Here is a 21782-nt window from a genome sequence, read left to right on the forward strand (position 1 = left end):
GAGCCAAAACCTAAAGTCAGTTGCTTAACCGACTGCCCCACCCAGGCATCACTAATAACTAGCGTTACTGTCATTAACTGAGGGGCCAGGAGGTGACTTGCTAGAATATACCAGCGCCAGAACTAGCCCTCGGTTTCCCATTCTTAATCAAGTGCTCTTTTGACCGACAGAGAGCTCAGTGACCTTATAGCCACCTCATCTGTCCAATAGACCTGCTCCCCACCCCTCTCTCAAAATAAGGCATAAGAAGATACTAAATGGAGGGAAGGGATTGCATCTAGATTTGGAGCACAGGTCACTGCTGCTGGGTCTTGAAGGTGGACCCCACAGGAGGGCGAGAAGGAGGGGGATGGTTCACCCAGTAAATGGGGTGCCACCACCCATTTGGATCTTGACAGCATGAGAGTCACTTCCTACATTTGAAGATTATGGAACTCTTATCCAGGCCTCTTTATTTTAAAGGGAGGTCCAGTCCAGAAAGGGTTAATGACTTGCCCAGAGGAGTTTGGGTGAATTTGCAAGTTCATTTGGAGCTATTTGATAGGTGTTTCTACAACAAATACACTTGGTTTTTATTTATTTATTTTTTTAAATAGTCTGAGGGATGTGAGAAAGCTCTTCTAAGTAGCTTTTCAGCCCTAAAGGCATTTCTAAAACTCAAATGAAGCACAATGAGAAATTCTTTCATTCAGCTGTTAGCCCTAACTCAAGGTTGGATGACAGGTCCGTGTCTGTCTGAGATAGTAACATGAGGTTTCCAGGCCCCTGCTAGGGACCTCCTGGCGCCTTGGCTTTTTTCGCCTCTCTCCTTATGGATGACTCTGATCATCCTGTGAATTTGTTATGTACCATAGGTCCAGAGATAAAAAGCTAGGTTTCTGCGTGCACGTGTGCACGTACGTGTGTGCGCACGCACACACATTCATTCTGGGCTGCTCCTTGCCTGAGTGTAGCAGAAATGAAATCTGTTGCTTCCTCCTCATGGGAAAGATTGGCATTTCTCACACTGGGACTGGGCCGGGGAGCTCTCCTGGCCCTTTTGAACTTGCGTCTCTGCTAGGGAAATGAATAACATCCTGATTGGCCTCAGTAGAGTAGAAGTGGGGGTAGGGGGGAAGGAGGGGGAATCCTGGCCCCAAGCTCCAGCCAAGGCCTCAGAATTGCATTTACCCACAGGCGCCAAACTTGGCACCCGGGGAGACTGGTGAATGGAGGGAAAATCCTAACCAGCTTAACACAGTTATTTGGGCATTTTCCACACTTACTAATGAAGTGGGCATTTTACAAGGCACATGTAGCGTCCCCTCCGCAGGTAAGCAGGGATTGCCTGGTCCTCTCCTAAAAGCAGTAGGGCCTCCGAGTGGGGCAGGGCAGAGGCGGCTGAGTGCCAGCTCACCCTCCGCAGCTGTGCCTGGGAGCCCCTGGGTACTCTGCACCCCCATCGGCTCTTCCACCGTAGCAGGAGGTCTCAGCTTGCCTGTTTGCTTTAATAGAGTGTTAACCCTAGGTCCTAGAACTTGTGTTAACACTTAACACAAGGCTGGAACTGAGGGGTGAGGCCGAGGGCCTGGCAGCTGAGAGCGGTTTGAGGCTTGAACTTGTGGGGCAGGGACAGAGGAGGAAAGGCAAGGCGCACAGTAGTTGAATGTCAGCTGGATTAAGCAGGCCCAGGACTGCTTTGCAAGACCAAAGTTCTGTCTGCTCTTGATTCTGTCACAGGCCGTATCCCATCCGCTCCTGGGTCTCAATTTCCTGGTCTTTAAATGAGTAGGTAGAACCAGATATACTCCAAGGGACCGGAACGGGGCGAGGGGAGTGCGGTGTAAGCTGCTCTCCAACTCTAGTGTGCACACAACCCCCTGGGGATGTGATTTAAGTGCACATTCTGCTTTATTAAGCCTAGGGCAGGGCCTGCGCGAGGCTACATTTCTCCCAGTCTTCCAGGTGATGCTGCTGTGCTGGCCGGTGGCCCATACTTGGACTAGCAAAGGTGTAGCATGCAGGATTGGGTTCTCCAAACTCATCTCTGCCCCTTACATAACTCCCTGCATTCACTTCCTCAGCCGTGAAACAGGGACTAGTAAGAGTTGCCTTACCTTCCTCTCTAGGAGTGTTGTGAGGATTAAGGCAGTTGAAAGCACCTTGTAAAGGGTAAAGCGGGTGCATTGTAAGGGATTATTGTCATTGTTAAGATTTCTACACCTCATTGCTCCTGCTGTGTGTTCCTGCGGCTTCTCCTCTTTTCCCTACATCCTCCCTGGTTTCCATGCCCAGGCTGATGATGAGTCAGTGGGAGCAGCCAAGGCTGAACAAACACGTAGACATGTCAAGGCAGGGAATGACAATTCCCAGGCACCCTCACTGTTTCAGGTGTGGAACAAGCCATGGACACACCTTGTGCGATAAAGTCAAGTGATACCGTGTTGAACCCTACCACCATGCTCACCCCCATGGGCCGCAGGACCAGGAAATGAGGCCAAAAGTCAAGGAAGGCCTTGTAGGACAAGGGGCCCAGCCAGTACTAGTTAGGATTTCAGCAAAGTCAGTCACCAGTCTGTCCTGTGATCCCATTTCGGCACCTGCCTCAGGCCGCCATGATGATACTTCTGTAGTGCTGGTTCACTGAGGATCTTCACAGAGGGTGCCACAACCATCCTGGGAGGCAAGAAACTGAAGTGACTGTCGACTATACATCAATAAAAGGAAAAAAGTAAAGAAACTAAGGTGACTGAAGCAAGTCATTTCCCCATCAGGAGCCTCGGGAGCCTCATCTATAAAATGGAGTCAACAGTGTCTGTCCTGCCCATGGTACAGATTGCTATGGTCCCACAGTCACAAGGAAATAACTGTGTGAAATGGGCACCGATTCTGAGGAACCACATGAGGTATTATTCTTCATGAGGGACCCTCCACTTCAGTAGACTCTACTGACTGCCTCTACATGAGGAACATCCCTGCCTTCGTGTTTGTACCCAGACATGCCACCCTACTGTGGCATATCTTCTGCCCACATCAAGCCGCCATGACTGATGGAAACCGTCCCCGACTACCCCAGCTTTAGTGGGTGTCCCCCATTGTCCAAACAGTGCTGTTTCTCATCTTGCTCCTCTCAGGCCCTGAGGCCAAGTCTTTGGTGAACAGCTTTGTTGTAAGGGCCTGGAAAGTAGGGATCCGGTTATATAATATACCCTGTGTCAGAATAGCAGGCCAGGCTCAAATCTTCATCCAAGACCCCTGCAGCTGAAAATCTGGTTCAGCTTTGCCCCTTGGAGTGAGAGCTGATGGGGTTTGGTGGCAGAGAAAAGTGGAAGGCTGACCATACACTACAAATGGAAATGCCTCTTGCCCAAGCTGGAAACACCATTTGAAAGCCCACGTGGTTAGGTGACTACCAAAATAACAAAACCAAAACTTGGCAGGGCATCAAACCAGTCAACTCTGGGACCTGCAGGCACCTCCAGGACCTTCCATCGGCCCAGAGTGGGTTCCTCCCTTCTTTCCCACAGCTACTGCCTTGGGGGCCTAGAGGAGCAAATGGTGGTAGGAGCCACTTTACCCACACTTCTCTCCCTGGCCTTTGAAATTCCTGAGGCGAGCAGGGGCCCAGGCCTGCAAAATTGGGCCTGAAGACAAGTCAACCAGCCCAGGAAGCAGAGAGGTCTCATCTGAGGAGGTGCAGATCCTCAGGGAAGATCAAAAATAACCCAAAAGGACAAGCCATGCATGTCTGTGTGTATATTGAGTTTCACATCTGAAGTCCAGTCATCGTGCTAAATCTGATGATTTTGAAACATCTTCTTTAATTAATAAAAACAGAAGACCTCTTAGTCCCAGGTTTCAGACTTCAAAGTTCTCCTCCGTGGAGAGCCTCAAATTTGGCTTATTTGTGGAGTACTGAAGTCTCTTTAAGACAAACACAGGATTTGTTTGGGTTGGGTTCTTTGGCCTCCCAACTGTCCAACTGCAAGAACCACTTAAAAATTCTGCAGTAGAAAGTCTCAACTGGAAACCCCCTTACTGGTCCGGCAGCCATATTTTCAAAATGAAAATTCGGCATGAATTTTATTGGGGGAAAATACAGGCCTTGGACCTAGAATCAGAATCTTGACTGTAACCCTGACATCATCATCTTGAGCAAAATTTTACTTTTCTTGGCCTCAGTTGCTTGATCTGTAAAATGGGAACGTCAGCACCACCTCATAGACTTGCTGGGACAATTTTATTGAGGTAAGGTATTATAAAGTGGTCATGCCTGGCACAAAATAAACAATAAATGTTAGTTCTCTTGCCTTCCCCCATATCTGATGTAATCACAGGGCTTGTTTGGGAGCAGGATTGTTCTGGAAAACCCATTTTGTTTGCTCATTTGTGTTTAGAGATATAGTTCTGTGAAGTTTTTCCATTGAAGGAGATGTTGGAATAAAAAGGAGATGTTAGGTTTCCGAGGATATAGTTTGTCTTGTGGTGTATTCTGAGCCTTACCCTAGGAGTCCTGTAACAGAACGCCGTGTGTAAATTTTCTCTCCACCCTCAGGAGCAGGGCAGACCATCCTGCAGGGAATATTTTCATTGCAGTCTAGCTGCAAAACGATTCTTCTCTTCCCACTTTGAGGGGTAGAAATCTTGATGGTTTCTGTTTCAAAGCAGAGGAGGAAAGGTCTCTGGGATCCTGTCTGGGAAATGCCACTGTCAGCCTGACTTGGAAAGCTCTTCTGTCTGAGGCACCTCCAGGTCTGCTGTGAGTGGGGAGCCCATCGAAATTCTCCTTTTTGGGCCCTGCAGTGATGACTGATCTCCTGGGCTCCCAGGCAAAGGCAGGGGCCCGGCTCAGTGACCTCCTAATGATGTGTGAGGGGCTCAGACATTCCTTGGCAATCTGGAAAGGGTGTCTCCTAGCAAGCTCTGTCCTGTCTATCGAAAGGCTGAGGGCTGGGGTGGCCGGGCAGGACAAAGATGATAGGTAAAGGGACTTGATTTAAAAATGGAGTCCTTCCAGCATTGCTCTTCTGGTCCTTTCTGAACTGTTGTATGAAATTTGTACAGAGGTCAAGTTGTTTCTGCCATTTTCACACACACAGGTTGGTGCACATTCCTGACACAAATTAAAAGGAAATATGTCTGATGTACACAGGGATGAGTCAACATCGCGTGCGGCCGGCTGTGGACACTGGGAGAGGAGTCAGATGCCGGCTGTGGAGCTGCAGGCTCCCCCCACCCCCCAGGCGTGTCAAGACCAGGCTCAGGGGAAGCCCTCCGCTCAGATGCTCCTCAGGGGGCTACTGTCTGTGTCCCAGCGCACGTGTTTCTGGCACGGGGCTTTTTTTTTTCTCTCTCTCTTCTCTCTCTCTGCTTTTTCTTCATGTTTGTTGACTTGCTTTATACTGATTGCCAAAGGTACAGGAAACACATGGATGGGTATAAAGTGACAGGAGAGTCCCCAGTAACCCAGCTACCCACAGGCAACCATGATTAACACTTCATCGTGAATTTTTAAAGAATGTTTGTCTACGCTTCCTTTTTATTGCTCAGTAATAGTAACTGTACGATTTTGTTCTGCTTTTATTTGACATGATATCTTAAAGAATTTCCCCTATTATAAACATGGGTTTTTTGTGACTACCTAATATTCTGCTGCAAGAAGGAAGTATGATTTACCTCACAAATACCTTATTTTAAGGCAGTGTTAAAGTGGCAAGGGGCATCTTTATGCCTGAGGGTTGGTTAGCATCTTACTTGCTTGGGCTAGAATTCTGGAGGTGGAATCCCTAGGTCAGTGGTTGGAAATATTTTTAAAAGGCTCTTAATATGTATTGCCAAATTGCCCTTCATAGGGTTTATAACAATAATATTCCCCACCAGCACCAGTCCGTCTCATTCCTTCCTTACCCTTACCTTCTTCCTTACCCTCATTCTATCCTTACCGTGTTGAATATGATCCTGTTTATTTATTAAACAATTTAGGGGCTGAAACATCCCCCTCAGATATAGGGAGAGGTAAGGAGATCATGAGGGCGCAAGGGAGCTAACGTGGGAGCTAAGAGCCACCTGGCCTGCCCTTCTGTGCCCCCTGCAGGCATCCTCAGAGAAGTGGGGTCCACTTTGATGTATCCCCAGATACATCAAACATCATCTCACCATTGCTCTGTTAGTGTATTATTATTAATTACATTTGAGGCTATTCATGCCAGTGTGATGAACCCCTATTGTGGGAGTTACTCATTTACTGTCCATGTGGGAAATGGGGAAATTAAGACCTAGAGTGTCCAGAAAAGTTAATGGAAGAAGTCCAGTTATAACCTTGGTATCTTGAGTTGTGGTCTGTCTCCTCCTCTTGAAAGTGTGAGTTGTGATCATACATGGCATTTGTGAAAGCAGTTGCCAAAACAACTATTTGGTTAAACTGAAGAAATCTTGGTCTCCGAGTTACTGTTGAACTCTTCTCCTCTGGCTTAGGACCCCTTGATATGTTGGCCACGTAGGGCAGTCTGTTTGTGGACTGTGATGAATGATGAATAAATCCCTTCCCAGCCATGGCCCCAAGGGCCTGGGAGAACAGATGTGCATAACATCATCACATCTGGCACGTCAGCATCTCCTGGCTTGCCAACATCAGCAAAGGCATTTCTCTGCTGCTGGTACCTTTTCTTTCTCTTGCTCAATTTACTTCTGACCTGGAGTAACAAATCCTTTCCTTTTTTAAATGTTTTATATATTTAAGTCATCTCTAAACCCAACACAGGCCTCAGACTCTCGACCCTGAAATCAAGAATTGTATGCTCTTTTGACTAAGCCAGCCAGGTGCCCCAACGAGTAGCGAATCCTTTAAAAGCGACCTAACCCCAGGGCACCTGGTGGCTCAGTCAGTTGAGCATCCACCTCTTAATCTTAGCTTGTCTTGATCTCAGGGTCATGAGTTCAGGCCTTTCATTGGACTCCACACTGGACATGGAGCCTACTTTAAAAATGTAATTATTTAATTTAATTTAATTTGAAAAATAAAAATGACCTAAACCCAAACCCCCCAGCCAAATGGATGAGTATGGGATAAAGATGGCACACTGTCACAAGTTTGGTGACCATTAGATAATCTGAGTCATAAAAGATTGCCGGGATCTAGGCCCCTTTGCTGTATACCATGTCTGTGGTTGTGGGATCACGGTTACCTTGGGAGCCACCCTAAGGAATCGAGAGGGACAGACAGGGTACCCATATTCTCTCCCCTTCCCACAGTGAACCAGTTTGTGTTAGTCACAACACAGTGCGTATCGACTTAGTAAGATATGCCTGCAGCCACATCCAGATACCAGAGAAAGCTAATGTCCTCAGCCTGTGCTTATGTGAACCAGCCTGAAACACATAAGCACCACAGCTCCAGTCTCCAGCTCTGTTGAGTGAGCTCATTTGGAGAACAGACAAGGAAGCTCTCTGGTAGTTGCTGCCATCCCACCTAGAATCATTTCTTAGTTCTCACGGACATCATCCTTGTCGTGAGTGCTCACCCAGAAGGGCTTGTGTTTAATGACAAGTTTTGCGTCTGCTACCCGGCCTCGCTGGAGACTGGAAATCTGATCGGCAGCCTCTCTTCAAAGTCCAAATTCTGGGCTAAACCTGACTGAGGCACGGGGAAGACTGTGCCACAGCTCCTAAATAGCTACGGTGTGATTAGACACTATCAGCTCTGAGGAACACACCCCATGCCCCCACTTTCCCTCAGGCTCCGTTGCCCCCCAGCAATGGTATACAAAAGACAGAGCACATGTTCCCCTAGGCTCCCCAGGAGCTGCAGGCTTACCAGCTGTCACAGCATGTCTTTAATGGGTTTGTGAAACCCAAGAACCTGACCCATTTCTCCTCTGGGGAAAGAGTGTAACACAGGATGCCAAGCTGGGAAGCAGGATTCGGGAAGCTCACCTGTATGAGCCCGACTCTCCATGTCATCCAAGGCAGATTGTTCGGTTCCTCCAATTTCCGGGGTCTCCAGTCTAAAATAAATGCACAGAGGGCTGTAGAATAATACCGTGACTTTTTTTTTCCTCCTCCCTTATAAGCTCCTTCCTTCCTATTATTTCACTTCAGCTCCCTTTTCTGCCTACCTCCAGCTTATTCCTCCCAATCCCGGCCCTAGATGTTTAGGCCCTGGGATTCTACCCAAATGTTATTGCCTCCAAAGTGACTGTCAGATTTCTGAGATGTCTCAAGCAGTTGATAAACATATCTTGAGTAAGTGTGATGCACAAAATCATATCCTTATTACAGACTTATGGTTATGGAGGAATCCATGCCCTCGAGGAGCTTCTAAAGTAGGTTGGAGAGCAAATCATGAGGACAACATAAGGCAGGATGGAAATGACACCATGGAAATGATCTCATTAACCTGGGATCCGAAGGTGGGCTTCAGAGAACCATACAGAACAGTAATCACTTTACAGCATTTTATGATATTGCTTACATAATTTTATGTATGCAAACATACATTTTTGGGGCAAGTTCAGAGCTTTCATCAGCTTCATCCAAAAGGTAAAGAACCTGCCACGCAAACAGACTTTCTGGAACAGCTCTCATTATAACTCGGGTGGTCACTCAGGGTTTCACCAAGCAGGTGAGACTTGAACCAAATCTTAGAAAATGTTGTGCAGAGAATAGCAGGGTGGGAGGCAGCCCTTAAAGAAGGGGCTCCCAGAAGGCATCAGAGCAAGACTGTCACATCTAAACCATGGCCTTAAGTTACCTCACCTTTCTCCCTCAGCCTCCGTAAAATATAAATCTGTAAAATGGTGACAATTGCTGCTTCTCAGAGTTTTGTGAAAGACCATGAACCTTTTTTTTGGCTCACTCTGTATCCTCATACCTCAGTGCTGTGCTTGAGTCATATCATAGTGGATGCTAATCAGTATTGGAGGAATGTGTGAGTTAACTGAAATAATAAACGTGAGGGGGCTTTGCAAACCGCAGAGCATTGCTTCGGCAAAAAATCTTTGTTGCTAAGTACGTATATTTTGTGCTTCTCGAACAGCCTGCCCTAAGTGTCTTCTCTCCCTTGAAACTGACCCTTTCTCCCATAATGGGACTCAGAGGGCCAGCCCATCTGATGGAGCGTCTCCGGGCCGACCTGATGAATGATAGCCTTGCCGACAACGCTGACACGATGCGCAGTTGCCTAAGAGTGCAGAGATGACCTCACTCTCCGAGGGCTTGGCCTCTTAACCCCAGCCCTTGCTGACACACACACACCTGCAGCTCTCTCTCACTCCGGGCCCAGAAGAGTCCAGGAGCTCCTTTGCTGTCCTCATCCGCGCTGGCCAGGGTAGAAGGCAAGGCCAAGGAAGGGGGCACTGCAGAGTCTTTGTGCAGATTCCAGCCAGCACGATAAGTCCTCTCTGGGACTTCTCAGGACAGTAGAGAAAATCCCGTGCTCCTCTGACGGACGCTATATCTCCAGCCTCCTGCCCACACCATCTCAGCAATGCCCCTGTGAAGAGAGAACAGAACAGATCTTCTGTCAGTGTTTTTTCCCTCCTGTGTGCCATCCAACAGACAGGATGACATGTCGGCATTACCATGATACTCCGAAGAAGCTGGGCTGGTTGGGTGGAAAAGACTTTTTAAAGGTATTGGTGGAAGGTGATAAGAGCCCTCAACAAGTTAGGAAAGACAGAGGTGATTTCTCCCTATGACAGTTCTCCACTGGATGGGAGGGAAAAGTAAAGTAAGATGAAGTCTGAGAAAGAGACAAACCGTAAGAGACTCTTATCTCTAGGAAACAAACGGAGGGCTGCTGGAGGGGAGGGGGTGGGTGGATGGGGTAACCGGATGATGGGCATTAAGGAAGGCATGTGACGTAATGGGCACTGGGTGTTCTTTCTGTGCAACTGATGAATCACTAAACTCTACCTCTGAAACTAATAATACCTTATATGTTAATGAATTGAATTTTAAAAAAAAGAAGAAAAAGAACAGTTCTCCACTGCAGAGGCAGCCAAGAGAAGTAAAGTGTAAACCAACAGAATGAAGTCCAAGCTAAGATTTAGGAGCCTGTGTTCAGGATCTGTCGCTTAGAGATCTCAAGCATGCCGTTTAATCCCTCGGGGCTTCCAGCTCCTCTTCCATAATAATTGTTAACAAGGTCAGGATTGGGACTTCTGGGTGGCTCAGTTGTTAGGCGTCTGCCTTCAGCTCAGGTCATGATCCCAGGGTCCTGGGATCTGATCCTGGGGTCCTAGGATCAAGCCCCACATCAGGCTCCCTGCTCAGTGGGAAGCCTACTTTTCCCTCTCATACTCCCCCACTTGTAGTCTCTCGCTATCTCCGTCTCTGTCAAAGAAATAAATAAAATCTAAAAAAAAAAAAGAAAAAAACTCAGGATTGTGATCAGCAATATTTATGATGATGCTTCCAGTGGTATAAAGTTGTACGTATTTGCTATTACTAACATGCACATGAGCACCATTATGTGCTGGGAATTGATTGTACATTCATCTAATCCAACTCTCACAACCACCCTGTAGGGTTGTACTGTTTTTCCACTTTTATGCGTATGGAATCAGAGGCTCAGAAAGTTAAAGAACTTGCCTGGACCCACGCAGTTAATACGTGTTGAGAACCTAATTTGAGTCCAGCTCTATTTCCATTCTCCACCGGCTCGTGATTTCTTTTTCTCAGGTCTACTGTTGTTTTGTCCCTAAAATACCACATGCTCCTCTGGCCTTTACCGTCTTGTCGTAGACCAGGCCTGCCTTCTTACCTGCACCCTTCTTGTCATAGCATGTTGCTGGCTTATTTTATTTTCTTCTTCCTCTTGGCTCCCGCTATCTGCTCAGCTGCCCTGACCTCTAAGAACGGCGTGTACTAACACTGACTGAGCACCTTTTAGGGACAGGCACGCTGCTCTTGTGAAGTGACAGAAGGTAAGGGCATCCCCATTCTTGAGACAGACTCTGAGACATGTCTGTCCATAAGAAAACTGTCACCACAACCCTGAGGTTACAAGAGGGGGAGTGCACAGGTTTTATTACTAACTCCCTCATCTGCCAGTCACCAGAGGCACAATGACGCTGTAGCACTTGATCTTGTCGGCTAAGAGTGGGATAGCACCAGGGGAGAACTCTGGCTCCTGGCAGGAACCTGGCTTAACCTTCCATTCCTTTGAGGCAGGGTTATTAGTTCTACTTCAGAGATGGAAAAAAGAGATCGAGGGACTTACCTAACATCACTTAGTGAGTGGGTCATATGTCATCAGTGACATATGTGAGTATGTCACCAGTCCTTAGGGTCTGGGCACCTTTGAATTGTTGCTAATGTTCTCAGGCGTTGGCTCTGGGCTTGGTACTGCCAAGGCATGGATGCACAGTTCAGACTCTTGGAGGGCTGATGCTCAGAGCACCTCATCCCCACCACTGGCTCCTGGCTCCCCAGATCCGTCCTGACCCTGCTAATGAAGAGAGAAGGTAGTATCAGGCAGCTCCCCATTCCTGGGTCCCACCCAACAAGCCGAAGCCCGGCAACCCAGTCCCAAGGTGGCCTCTCTTCTTGGGGAGATACATTTGTAAATGTTACCCATCCTCCCAGCACCAGGAATCTTCCCTACAATTAGGTAAGAAATAAATCAAAGCCAAACTTGGCTGATGACATTCAGGAGCCAGGGGTGACCCTTGCCACACATATAAATCCCAGCGGGCTGGCCAAGGGCCTTTGTCTGGTCAGAAGAGCTCAGGTTTATCTGGCCCTCTTTGCTGATGTATGGAGTCACCGGCTGTCGGAGTGTTTACTAACGGTTATCACCTCGATGCTTTGGCCATTATCAGAGGCAGGGCCGCCTGCCGGGGCTGGGGCTCGCACCCTCTCTATTACCACCTGTCATTGGCAGAGAGTGTGCGCTGACGCTGCCCAGTCCTGCCCGCCTGGGGAAGATAGTTTCTGACGGCTGATCAAAGAGGAGAAGCAAGGCCTGATAAAAAGTGTGTGTTGTGCGTACTTTTAACTTTAAGAAACATTGGCATTTGCATTTTTTCCCCCATCTTCCTGGTGCTGGCAGGAACCAAGCCCAATAAATGCAATAGATTCAGTTACCTAATCACTGGGAAAATGGTATGTGCTTAAAGCAACAGAGCATGACGATAATCTCCTTCCGAGAGAGAGTAGACGAACTAAGCTTTCACAGAAGACTTGCTGTATAATAGAGGAGAAGAATTTAAATTTAGACTTTGAAGTGCTCTTGCACCTAAAATCTCATCTTGGCACCGAGCAGAGCACCATGTATGTCTTAGAATTGGAGCGCACCTTCGGGTTAAGGAACAATTTTTGCTGAAGATTCTATCACCCAGCTCCGTTGCTGGCATCCCCCAAATGGTGCCCCTCTTGTCCATCTGTCCTTGGGCAGCTGGGGGACTGCGTGCGGCCGAGTAGAGCGAGCTCCAGATTGAGGCGTCAGGTGATGGGAGTTCTTGAACCGGGTCTGTCACAAACCTGCTGTTGGATCTGAGCCTCAGATGTAACATGAGGAGCTTGGGTACGGGTTAGAGGATGGAGTGGGATGGAAAACTTTTTTGAAGTTTTAAGCTATGTACCCCTTTTTTAAATGGACTGTTAGGGGAAGGCCTATTGCCTCAAAGAAAGAACAGGAGAGGTGTTTGGGTTGAACCTGGCCAAGAGGTTCTCTGCCCTTGACCTGTTTCTGAGGTCTTTTTCCTGAAAGTCTTCCCTGTCTGATCTCGCGTCATGAGCTGCTGCCCTCAGCACGGGTTTCATGGTGGTGTCTCCTCCATCCAGCCTGGAGAAGAGCCAAAACGGACCGTGGCGGGGTTGGGGTGAGGTGGGGGCAGCTAGTGGCGGGTAGACAGGAAGGGCCCGCTCTCTGAAAGCACACACTCAAGGCCAGATATCCCATGTGTGCCGCAGGTACCTTTGACCGGAGCGTGACCCTGCTGGAGGTGTGTGGGAGCTGGCCCGAGGGCTTTGGACTGCGGCACATGTCCTCCATGGAGCACACAGAGGAAGGCCTACGGGAGCGGCTCGCTGATGCCATGGCCGAGTCGCCGAGCCGGGACGTGGTGGGATCCGGAACAGGTAAAGGTGGCCTCGCACTTCCAGCCTGACGCGGTCAGGACCAGCGCATGTTGGCATCGACCTTCTCTGGTGGGAGAGGGTGTCCGTTTGTGCTAACCGTGTGTTCCTTCGGTCACCACTCTGACGGGCATCAGTTTGGGAGTCTCTGGCCTGGGGAGGGCCCTGTGTGAAGGAGTGCACGGGGACCCGGGGGCCCCTCGTACGTGGAATGACACATACACAAATGCGGTGGTAAGTGCAACTGTGTTGTACGTGCAGCTCCTGGAAGGACACCTACTCCAAGGGAAGGGAGTCCCTCAGTTCTCAGCAGCCCTAAGACATGGAATGGGAAGGCAGCGCACCTTCCGCCATGCTCTCATGCTCGAAGCTTTGTGGATTAGCAAGTAGCAGTGGGGCCTGCCCACCTGGAGGGAGCAAGCATGAAGCAAGGCTGGTTTGAGCCCCCAGGCTACTCTTTCTTCCGCTGCCTTTGCCCTTGCACTCTTGCCTGTGAGAGGGCTCAGCAGCCAGAGCCCGGGGCAGCTTCTCGAATCTGTAGAGCCGTCAGAAGACGTCCTTAGAAGATGGGTGAGCCGCGTGCCAGCAAGCAGCATACATGTGCACGTGCACGCACACGTGTCCACGCGCACACGCACACACACACGTACACAGCACGCAGTCAGGAAAGACCGCGATGCTCCCATCACTGCACATTACAGCACAGCCTGCAGCTCCTTTTCTTCCGAAGCACCTCCTCATTCTCCATTCCTATGCGGCTAATGCCTGCTCTAGCCCAGATTTTAGGCCCGAGAACGGCTGCCCAGCAGGCCTCTTCCCCACTTCCTGAGGTCAACAGGAACTTCCTACTGGGTCGAGCAGATCCTGGCCGTGGGCCTTCCCACCCTTGCTTGCCCAAGGCCTCTGGAGACTATTCTTTACTGTGAACATTACTGCCCCGACTACACTGGCCTACCTGGGAAGAGGATCCCAGCGAGGAGAAACTTACAACCTGGGGCAGGAATCAGGATCAGCAGGATTTAGAGAGGCAAGCGTTTTTAGCAGGGCTTGAAATGTCTGATATCATCACATATCTGTCCCACTTCCATGTGGAGCCTCCCCATCCCCTAGATAGCAGTTAAGCCTTTCCCTCTCTTCCTCCCCTCCTTTCTTCGCCTCCCATTCAGTCCTCCTGTTCCCGCGCCAAGCGGAGAAAGACCCATCTTTCTCCTCTCCACCTCCACAGCATCAGCTCTGGGCCTGCCCACAGTGCTTGCGCCATACTGGGCAAATGGACAGAATGGATTCAAGGAGGGAAGAGGAGTGTGCCTGGGGATAGAGAAGTGCCCTACTAGGCCGCAGGAGACAGCCATCTCGGAGGGCCAGCCCCCTTCCACACCTCCTTCTTCCCTGGAGAGAGAGGAGATGCAGACCTTGGAAGCAGCAACCAGCCATGCCCCCTTCCCTCGTGCACACACATGCACAGACATGTGCACTCCACCATTCTCCCCGTCATCCAGCCCTCCCAACTTGTGGATGGTAGCCCACCGTGCCCCTGTTCTTTTCCCTGCATCTGCAGATGAGGCGGGCTCTGCCGTTTACAGAGGCTCTGACCCGGTTTTCGTTGGAAGTTCGCAGAAGGGGGGAAGCTTTTCTCTTTCCAAAACTTCCCCCTAGCACCGCCTTCCCCCTGCACCCCTCAGGCCCCTGCCAGCCCCTGCTACATCCACCAGGGCCTGGTGTCACCAGACTCACTCCCCAGGAGCCACCCTTGCCGGGGCTCACACGGCTCATGGGCTGCTCTCCTCAGACAGCACTTGGAGCCCCTCTGCCATCAAGCAGATTTAAAGGGGTGCCGGATCCGGAGCTGGAGAACTTCAGCCTGGCGCAAACAGTAACCTGAACAAACCTGGCAGCAGTTCATCTGCCAGACAGCTGAGGGATTCAGGAGTGTCTTTGTGGCCTTAAGCAGGTTTGTGAAATTAAAAAAGAAGAAGAAGAGATGAGAGAGGAAATTAAAACTGCATGACCCACAGGTCAGAAAATAAGAGATGCCCTTCTTGAGCAGAGGAATTTCATTTTCCTCCCCAAACTGTCACCAAAAGGGATTCATTTGGGGGTTTTTTTGACCGTATTAAATGTATCAGTTTTTTAAAATCTGCCTCCATTTGAAAGGTCAGTAAGTAAAGCAGGTATTATGGAAATTAACTCGTTTCCCTCTGCCATTGCTGAGAATCAGTTGTCCCATCGTGCAACTCCAGTTGAAGTGCCGGGCTTGGTGGTGCAGCCGAGGGCCTCAGAGGGGCAGCTCTGCACACCCAGGAGTGACCTGGGACAGGCGGTATAATTGGATGCCAATTTCCATCAAGCCTCCCTTTGCCATAGCAGCCCGTCCATCTCTGTCTTCCCACCACCCTCCTCCTCTCAGTGGCTCACAGGACCTACACTTAAGGGGACAGTAAGTGTTTGCCAGCGTCAGGTACTCCAAGGCACCCGAGATGATCAGTCCTCTAGTACCTTCCAGCAGGCACCCCTGTAGTCTCGCAATCACGACCAATGGCCTCTTTAACGAGGTGTGAACGGAGCATGCGCTCATCACCCCCAGCACTGAAGCCCATTCTAGAGCGTGCATCACTGTGATAATGGGCTTCCCTAGTGACATGCTGGGAATTGTTTACCAACCGGCTCTCTAGAGGGAAGCAGGTAGGCCCTGCTTGGTAGCATTTGGACATTTCTGTAGTATAAAAACTCGAGTTATGGCCAATGTCGAGCCATCAACATGGTGTCTTTTGGCTTGCTGAATTCCTGAAAACGTCGCTGTCAGCCGGCTTCAGCACCTCACCAGTAAGCTGTACCATAGGCAAGTTAGCTGTGCCCCAAAAGTAAAGCAAAACCTTTTTTTTTCTTTCTTTCTTTAAGCCTTGCTATTCCAGGAGTGGTTTGGGAATCCGCAGCACCCTCTCTCCCTGGGAGCGGGTTAGAAATGCAGTCTCGGGCCCCACCCAGCCCCGCTGAGTCCACGCCTGCATCCTAATAAGGTCTCTATGCACATGTGACAAGGTCTGTCTTTACACACAGTTCATCTAGGAGGCAGGTGTTAGTTCTGTCCTCCATGGGGGCTGCTGACCAGGTATTCTAACCAGATCACATGTGTGATTTGCAAATCTGCTCTAAAATAACTGGCTGAGTCGCTGTCTTACAGTATCAACACACCCCTTGCCCCGCCAGCCTTTCCTTATCCCCGTTCAGCAGAACTCCAAATCAAGGTCAGTCCAGTTCTGCTCTGACACTTAGGTTGCCGAAGGAGAATCCCAAGCGGTTCAGATTGGCGCCTCTACAGATTTCTGGCATCGACTCTCCAGTGAGCCAGGGGAGGCCTTCTCTGTGGTTCTAGTAGCCCCCTCCTGTTCTCAGTTTGTGCTCATTTTTTCCCACAGAATCCAGCAACCAGCACCTAGAACAGTGTCTGGTGTGTAGTAGGCCCGTGGTCACTATTTGCTGAGTGAGTGAATTCTGCATCCCGTCTAGAAGTGAGCAGTTCTGCCACGTCCCTGCCTCCTGCTGTCGCTTCTGGCCTGATTTCCTTCTCTTAAGATTCCGCAGATCTCTAGTCCCGTAAGAGTTTATGTTTTCTTTTTTAATATTTTCCCTCCATTTTTGCCTTTTTTTTTTTTTTAATATGGTGCATGTGCTCAGTCCATCATTTTGAAATCACTCTTTTTCCTTCTGCATGGCAAGTATTTCAGACTCCCCCACTCTCCTCAGGTCTCTTACCCCACCACCTTGTCTCTCACTCTCAGAGAGAAAATGGTGGTCATTGTTCAAGAGATCTCTTGACTCCATGCACCCAGATCCTAGCCGTCCTCATAACAGCCTCCCGTGTGCTCCTGTCACAGAGGAGGCACAGTCCCAGCCTCCAGAGCCTGTCTAACCACAACAGCTGTTTCTCCAAAGTCACCACCAGACCCTTGGCTTTAGCACCATGAGCCATGCCCCGTGATCTCGAGGTGCTCTCCTGTGGCTCCTGTTCTGCCTCGCTCTCCAGGTTTTTCTTCTGCATCTGGCTCCTTCTACTCCCTCGACTTTCTGGATTTTTCTTCCCTTTTGGCCTGAAGTGTATTTCTCAAAGCCCTGCCTTGGCCTACTTCCCTCACTCTCAGTCAGTACAGGGCAGTCTCCTCTGCTTCTGGGGCCTCCGCTAAACTGACTACCTCTAAACTGACCAATTCCAAATAATCTCCAAGATGGCTCTCTCCTGAACTCCAGAACCATTCATCCTGCTGACATTTCCTCTCCCCCAATCCTGGCCTTGTCCGGGTCCCCCCCATCTCACTGTGTACAAAGGCCTTCGTGACCAACTGCTGCCCTGTCTCCAGACTCCTCTCCTACTGCTGTTGCCGGCTCCAGCCAAGCTGAACTCCCCGGAGGGTCCCTGAGCACACGTGCTCTCTCTGCCCGCCAGGCCCCCCACACATATTTCTCCTGCCCGGAATGCTGTCTCCCACAGCCCCTCCTCTCTCTCTCGCCCCCCTCAAAACAACCTGACTAATTCCCGCTTAGCAGACATTCCTTTCAATATTGCCTTTTCTAGAAAAAATAGAATTTTTTAAATAAGCAAAACATGTACTTACTCCAGTTGTTTTTGTCTAGATAGATAGAACCTAATACCAATAAATCTTCATAAACACCTGGATACATATTAAGTGTGTTTTCTCTTTAGACTTTAACTCTTTCTGTCTTCAGCTAAACCTTGTTCTTTCTTCTTTGCTTTCTCCCATGTCCAGTGGCAAAAGCCCCAGGACTCATTCCCAAGCCCTGATAAGCTTGACACGTCTCTGTTGCAGGCAGCCTCCTTTTGCTGCTGTTGACTCTTAAGAGCTCACTAAGTCAGCTCTCAAGGTCAAGAGGAACTGTCTCTTCCCCCTGACTGTGACTTCCTGCAATCCCAGGAACACCGCTTCTCCTTTATAATCATGGCACTAAAGGGAGAAAAGAAGCTTCATCTTTTTCTGTATGCCATCTCTTCAAGTGGACTGTTCTAGTCCAGAAACATTTACTTTAGGGGATCACCCTACAGGCTCAATCTTTGCCTCTTGCCTTCTGTCAGACATACACTTACTTCCTTACCCAACCGAACATACAAAACTTTCACAAAACAGTGTTATAAGCAATACATTCTAGTACTTTCTATTTTCTTACATTTTTTAAAGAATGTGGTCATGACTCACCAAATTTATTTCACAATAAATCAGTGAATTTCAGCCTATAGTTTAAACCAATGCTCTAATTTATTTGCCCAAATACCCTCAGTTTTCATGTATGTATATTAATTATTAGGATTATTTTCAATGAAATCTCTTCCAAGGATTTGTCAGAAAACTTTTCCCTCTTGAAAAGGCTGTCTTTTTTCCTTTTTAACACAAAAAGCACATTTTGAACAATGCGCGCCATTTTTAAATGGTGATAGGAAGTTTTCAGTAAATTAACAAATACCTGATAATCTGCAGAAGAACAACAAAGAGCACTGCGTGTGTGTGCGTGCATGCACAGACATGTATGTGCAATTGCGTGTGTGCGGCCTCGTGCTAATACTGTCTTCCATTTCAGGACTGTAGAAATCGATGTTAGTAATAAATGTCGGCTATTGTTATTGGAGTTGACCAGATGTGTTCCCCAAGGCAAGTAACCCAGTGCATTGGTCCCTCTAGCCTCCCTCTAGGGTTTGCTCTTCCAGTGGGCCTTGGAACTCTCGCTCAGCCCACTGCTGAGGTCTGTGGTCATTTTCAGGCTGAGGCTGCATTTCTGGTAGGGGCCATACTGGCCCTGTCCCATCTCAAGTTGCCACTTGCTCAGGTGACAACTGTGGTCGTGAATTAATTCTCTTATTCCTTAGACACCTCTACTTTCTGGCAAGCGCTTTCATCCTAGTAATTTAGCCTATCACTTAGCCTTCGGTTTGTATTACTGAATTGGGCCCTCGAATTTTGCTCCTTCTACAGCATGTCTGCAAAATGCTTTTCATGTCTTCTCTCAGCAACCTCGTCAGTGGGCCTGCACCTTCTTCCATGGTCGCAGTGGGCAGCCTAGCTCTCTGTAGACACCTGCTGGTTTCTCCCCGCCGGGCTGGGCACTGTGGGGAAGTAGGCATGGTTGTTACCCTCACAGAGATGAAAGCTCCAGAGGAGGCAGCAGAGCTGAGTGGTGTGTTTTCCTCTCTGGCTCCTCTCTCCGGGTGCCCACAGGGGCCCGCCTAGCAGGGCTGGACCGGGAGTCTGGGTGGGTCTTTTTAGGGTGTGAAGACAAAACTGCCAATTGCCCAGTCACAGCTGCCATGGTTGCTGAGGGTGGGGAGAGAAGAGTAAGTCCCCAGAGACACAGGAGCCCCCAGATGCAGAGCCCAGCGCCATGGCGGCCACAGCACTGCTGCTGAGGGTGGCGGGGAGGCAGCTGCTGCCTGCAAACCGGGGCGTGGCCTTGTTGGCATTGCCATCTGTGTCCCAGTTCGGTGTCAGATGGCCTGTCCCTCGCTAGTTTCCACGGGTGGGAAAGGTTGAATCTGACAGCCCTTTCCGTTCCTAGTACCCAGCTACTGATGCTGGGAAGAATGTTGGTTTTTTCTTCTCAGTGGCATTTGGAAGTCCTCATGAAGGAGTCACTCTGCGTGACCTTGGGCAGGTTCCTTTCCCATTCTGGGTTCAGTTTCTTCTCCAGTACCATGGGCGAGAGAAACCAGGCAACATGGAAACGTCTGCTCCCCGTGTGTGTTAGGTGCCGGGCACTGTGCTGGGGGACAGTGTCTGTTATCTGTCTTCTCGTTGGCTCCTCTCAATGATAATGGTCCCCTCTGCCAAGTGGCTTCTATATTTCAGCCTCTAGGCTAGCGACAGAAATGTCCTTTCATCATCACAACAGTGTCAGGGAGTTGTTCCCCTCTCTGACTCACAATGGAGGAAAGAGGAAAGATTTGAAGTCAGATCATAACAAAAAACACAGGATCCAAATGAGATATTGAGGAGGTGGTGGAACCCCAGGCTCTGTAAAACAGTGGAATTAGATGAGTTTTCATCACTCTGGTATCAGAATAGTTCTTTCTTTAAGGGTCTGTCCCATGGACAATGGCAAAAGCATCTTCAGGGACAACCCTACTTATGTTGTCCTTGGTGTTCAGACCAAACCTCCATGCAGGCACTTACTGGACTGAGGGGAGAAGGGACAGGCGCACGAACCCAGGTGGTGGTTTCCAGTCCTGGCCAGGTGTGCCCACACCCATGCCTGTGGGTCTTCAGGCTTCTTGGGTTGGGTCTCCCACACCTGTGGGTCCTATCTGTGACCCTTCATCTGGGATTTAATTCACACCTAGTGGTTCCCAACCAACCCTGCCCCCAGCTGCACATGTTTATTGCTCCCCCAGGTCAAGATAATGGGGGCCGTTTTGTAACCCATCAGCCAACTGAGTGCTCACAAAGCTTATATCCTCCATGGGTGAGCAACATTGTACAAGGGCCTGCACTACTAGTTGTTTTAGTCATTATTTGAAAAAGGAAAATAAGCTTGTACATGTGTATATAAAAGATAAAATTGGTTCGTGAGAAAGATTTGTGAAATTGGGATCCACACAAAACAGAAGAAAAGTAATTTTTTTAATAAACTTGACTCAGGAGATGTAGAGAAAACAGGTCGAAGCCACAGTATCTCTAAAGAAGTTTACATTGTTTGCCATCTAGTCACATCATCCAAAGAGTGGGCGCTGAGGTTAAGAAGCCTGAGCTGTAACCTCACAAGAAGTGAAATGAGGCCCGGGAGCTTTAAATAACGCCACTCTGCTCACACAGCCCAGGAATGCTGACAGCAGGATGAGAGAGAGAGAGAGCTAGGAGTTTCTCAAGATCCGGTCAGTCTCACCGGGTCAGAGGATAGTTCAATGACTCCCACCCACTATTCAGAATGAGAAGGGATCCCTAGAAGAGGAATGGGGCTCTCACGTTCAGGGCCTGTTCTGTCTTCCTATTTCCCTACTCACAACATGCCCAGGGCCCCCATGTTTCCACCTTGGCTGCTGCCGTGAGATTTCAAGGCTCTTCCAGGCCCCCCCTCACCCTCCTTGGCAACCTGCTCTCCCACTCACTTGTCCCCAGTAACCCCTTATTCGTGTTCATCCTCACCACCACCTTCATGCAAACACGCTCCCATCAGAACCATCCTGTCGTCCGCAGCACATGCCCTGCTCACCTGGCTCTGTTAGAGTCCCCTCCGCCCTCCCTCTCTGCCTGGTCACTTCTGTAGACCAAGCTCTGATCACATCCCCTCTGTGAAACCCTCCCTGACCTTGCCGCCAAATGCCCTTTCTCTCTCCTCTGAGCTTCTGAACCGTCTGCTCCCTGGACACTTGGACCCGGACAAGCAGTGTCTGTTGCCTTGTCCTTTACCTAGCCGTGTCTGATTCCCTTCTACACGCCACAGCGGGGTGGTCCCTTCAGCCCCTCCCTCAGCCACACTGCCCATACTGCTTGTCTTAACCTGATTCTGGTGCCTTGAACAGAGTCTCATTCCTCTTTGCTACCTCTAACCACCAGCCTTCTCATTGCCCACCATGCAGCACTGGGATGAGAGCCAAGCTGAGCCCCAGTAATGTTTGTTGAATGACTGCATGGGTTTTTGTGGCTCCTGAGAAGTAAATGAAAGCCAGCCAGAGCAGTGGGAAAAATGACCATGTTTAGGTCATACTTGTTAGCTTCTGGCCCATT

The 21782-nt window shown here is 49.3% G+C and overlaps 1 protein-coding gene across 7 annotated transcripts in view; it reads left to right on the forward strand.

Moving 5' to 3' along the window:
* BCAS3 (BCAS3 microtubule associated cell migration factor) overlaps positions 1-21782 on the forward strand; it is a 611032-nt gene that overhangs the window by 574619 nt on the left and 14631 nt on the right. For all 7 annotated transcript variants that reach the window (XM_045984131.1, XM_045984134.1, XM_045984132.1 and 4 more), the window contains one exon: positions 12895-13062. In XM_045984131.1, coding sequence (XP_045840087.1) covers positions 12895-13062 — 168 coding nt within the window. The remainder of the gene's footprint in view (positions 1-12894; positions 13063-21782) is intronic.

Source organism: Meles meles, chromosome 18 (genome assembly GCF_922984935.1).
Source record: "Meles meles chromosome 18, mMelMel3.1 paternal haplotype, whole genome shotgun sequence".
NCBI classification, from domain to species: Eukaryota; Metazoa; Chordata; class Mammalia; order Carnivora; family Mustelidae; genus Meles; species Meles meles.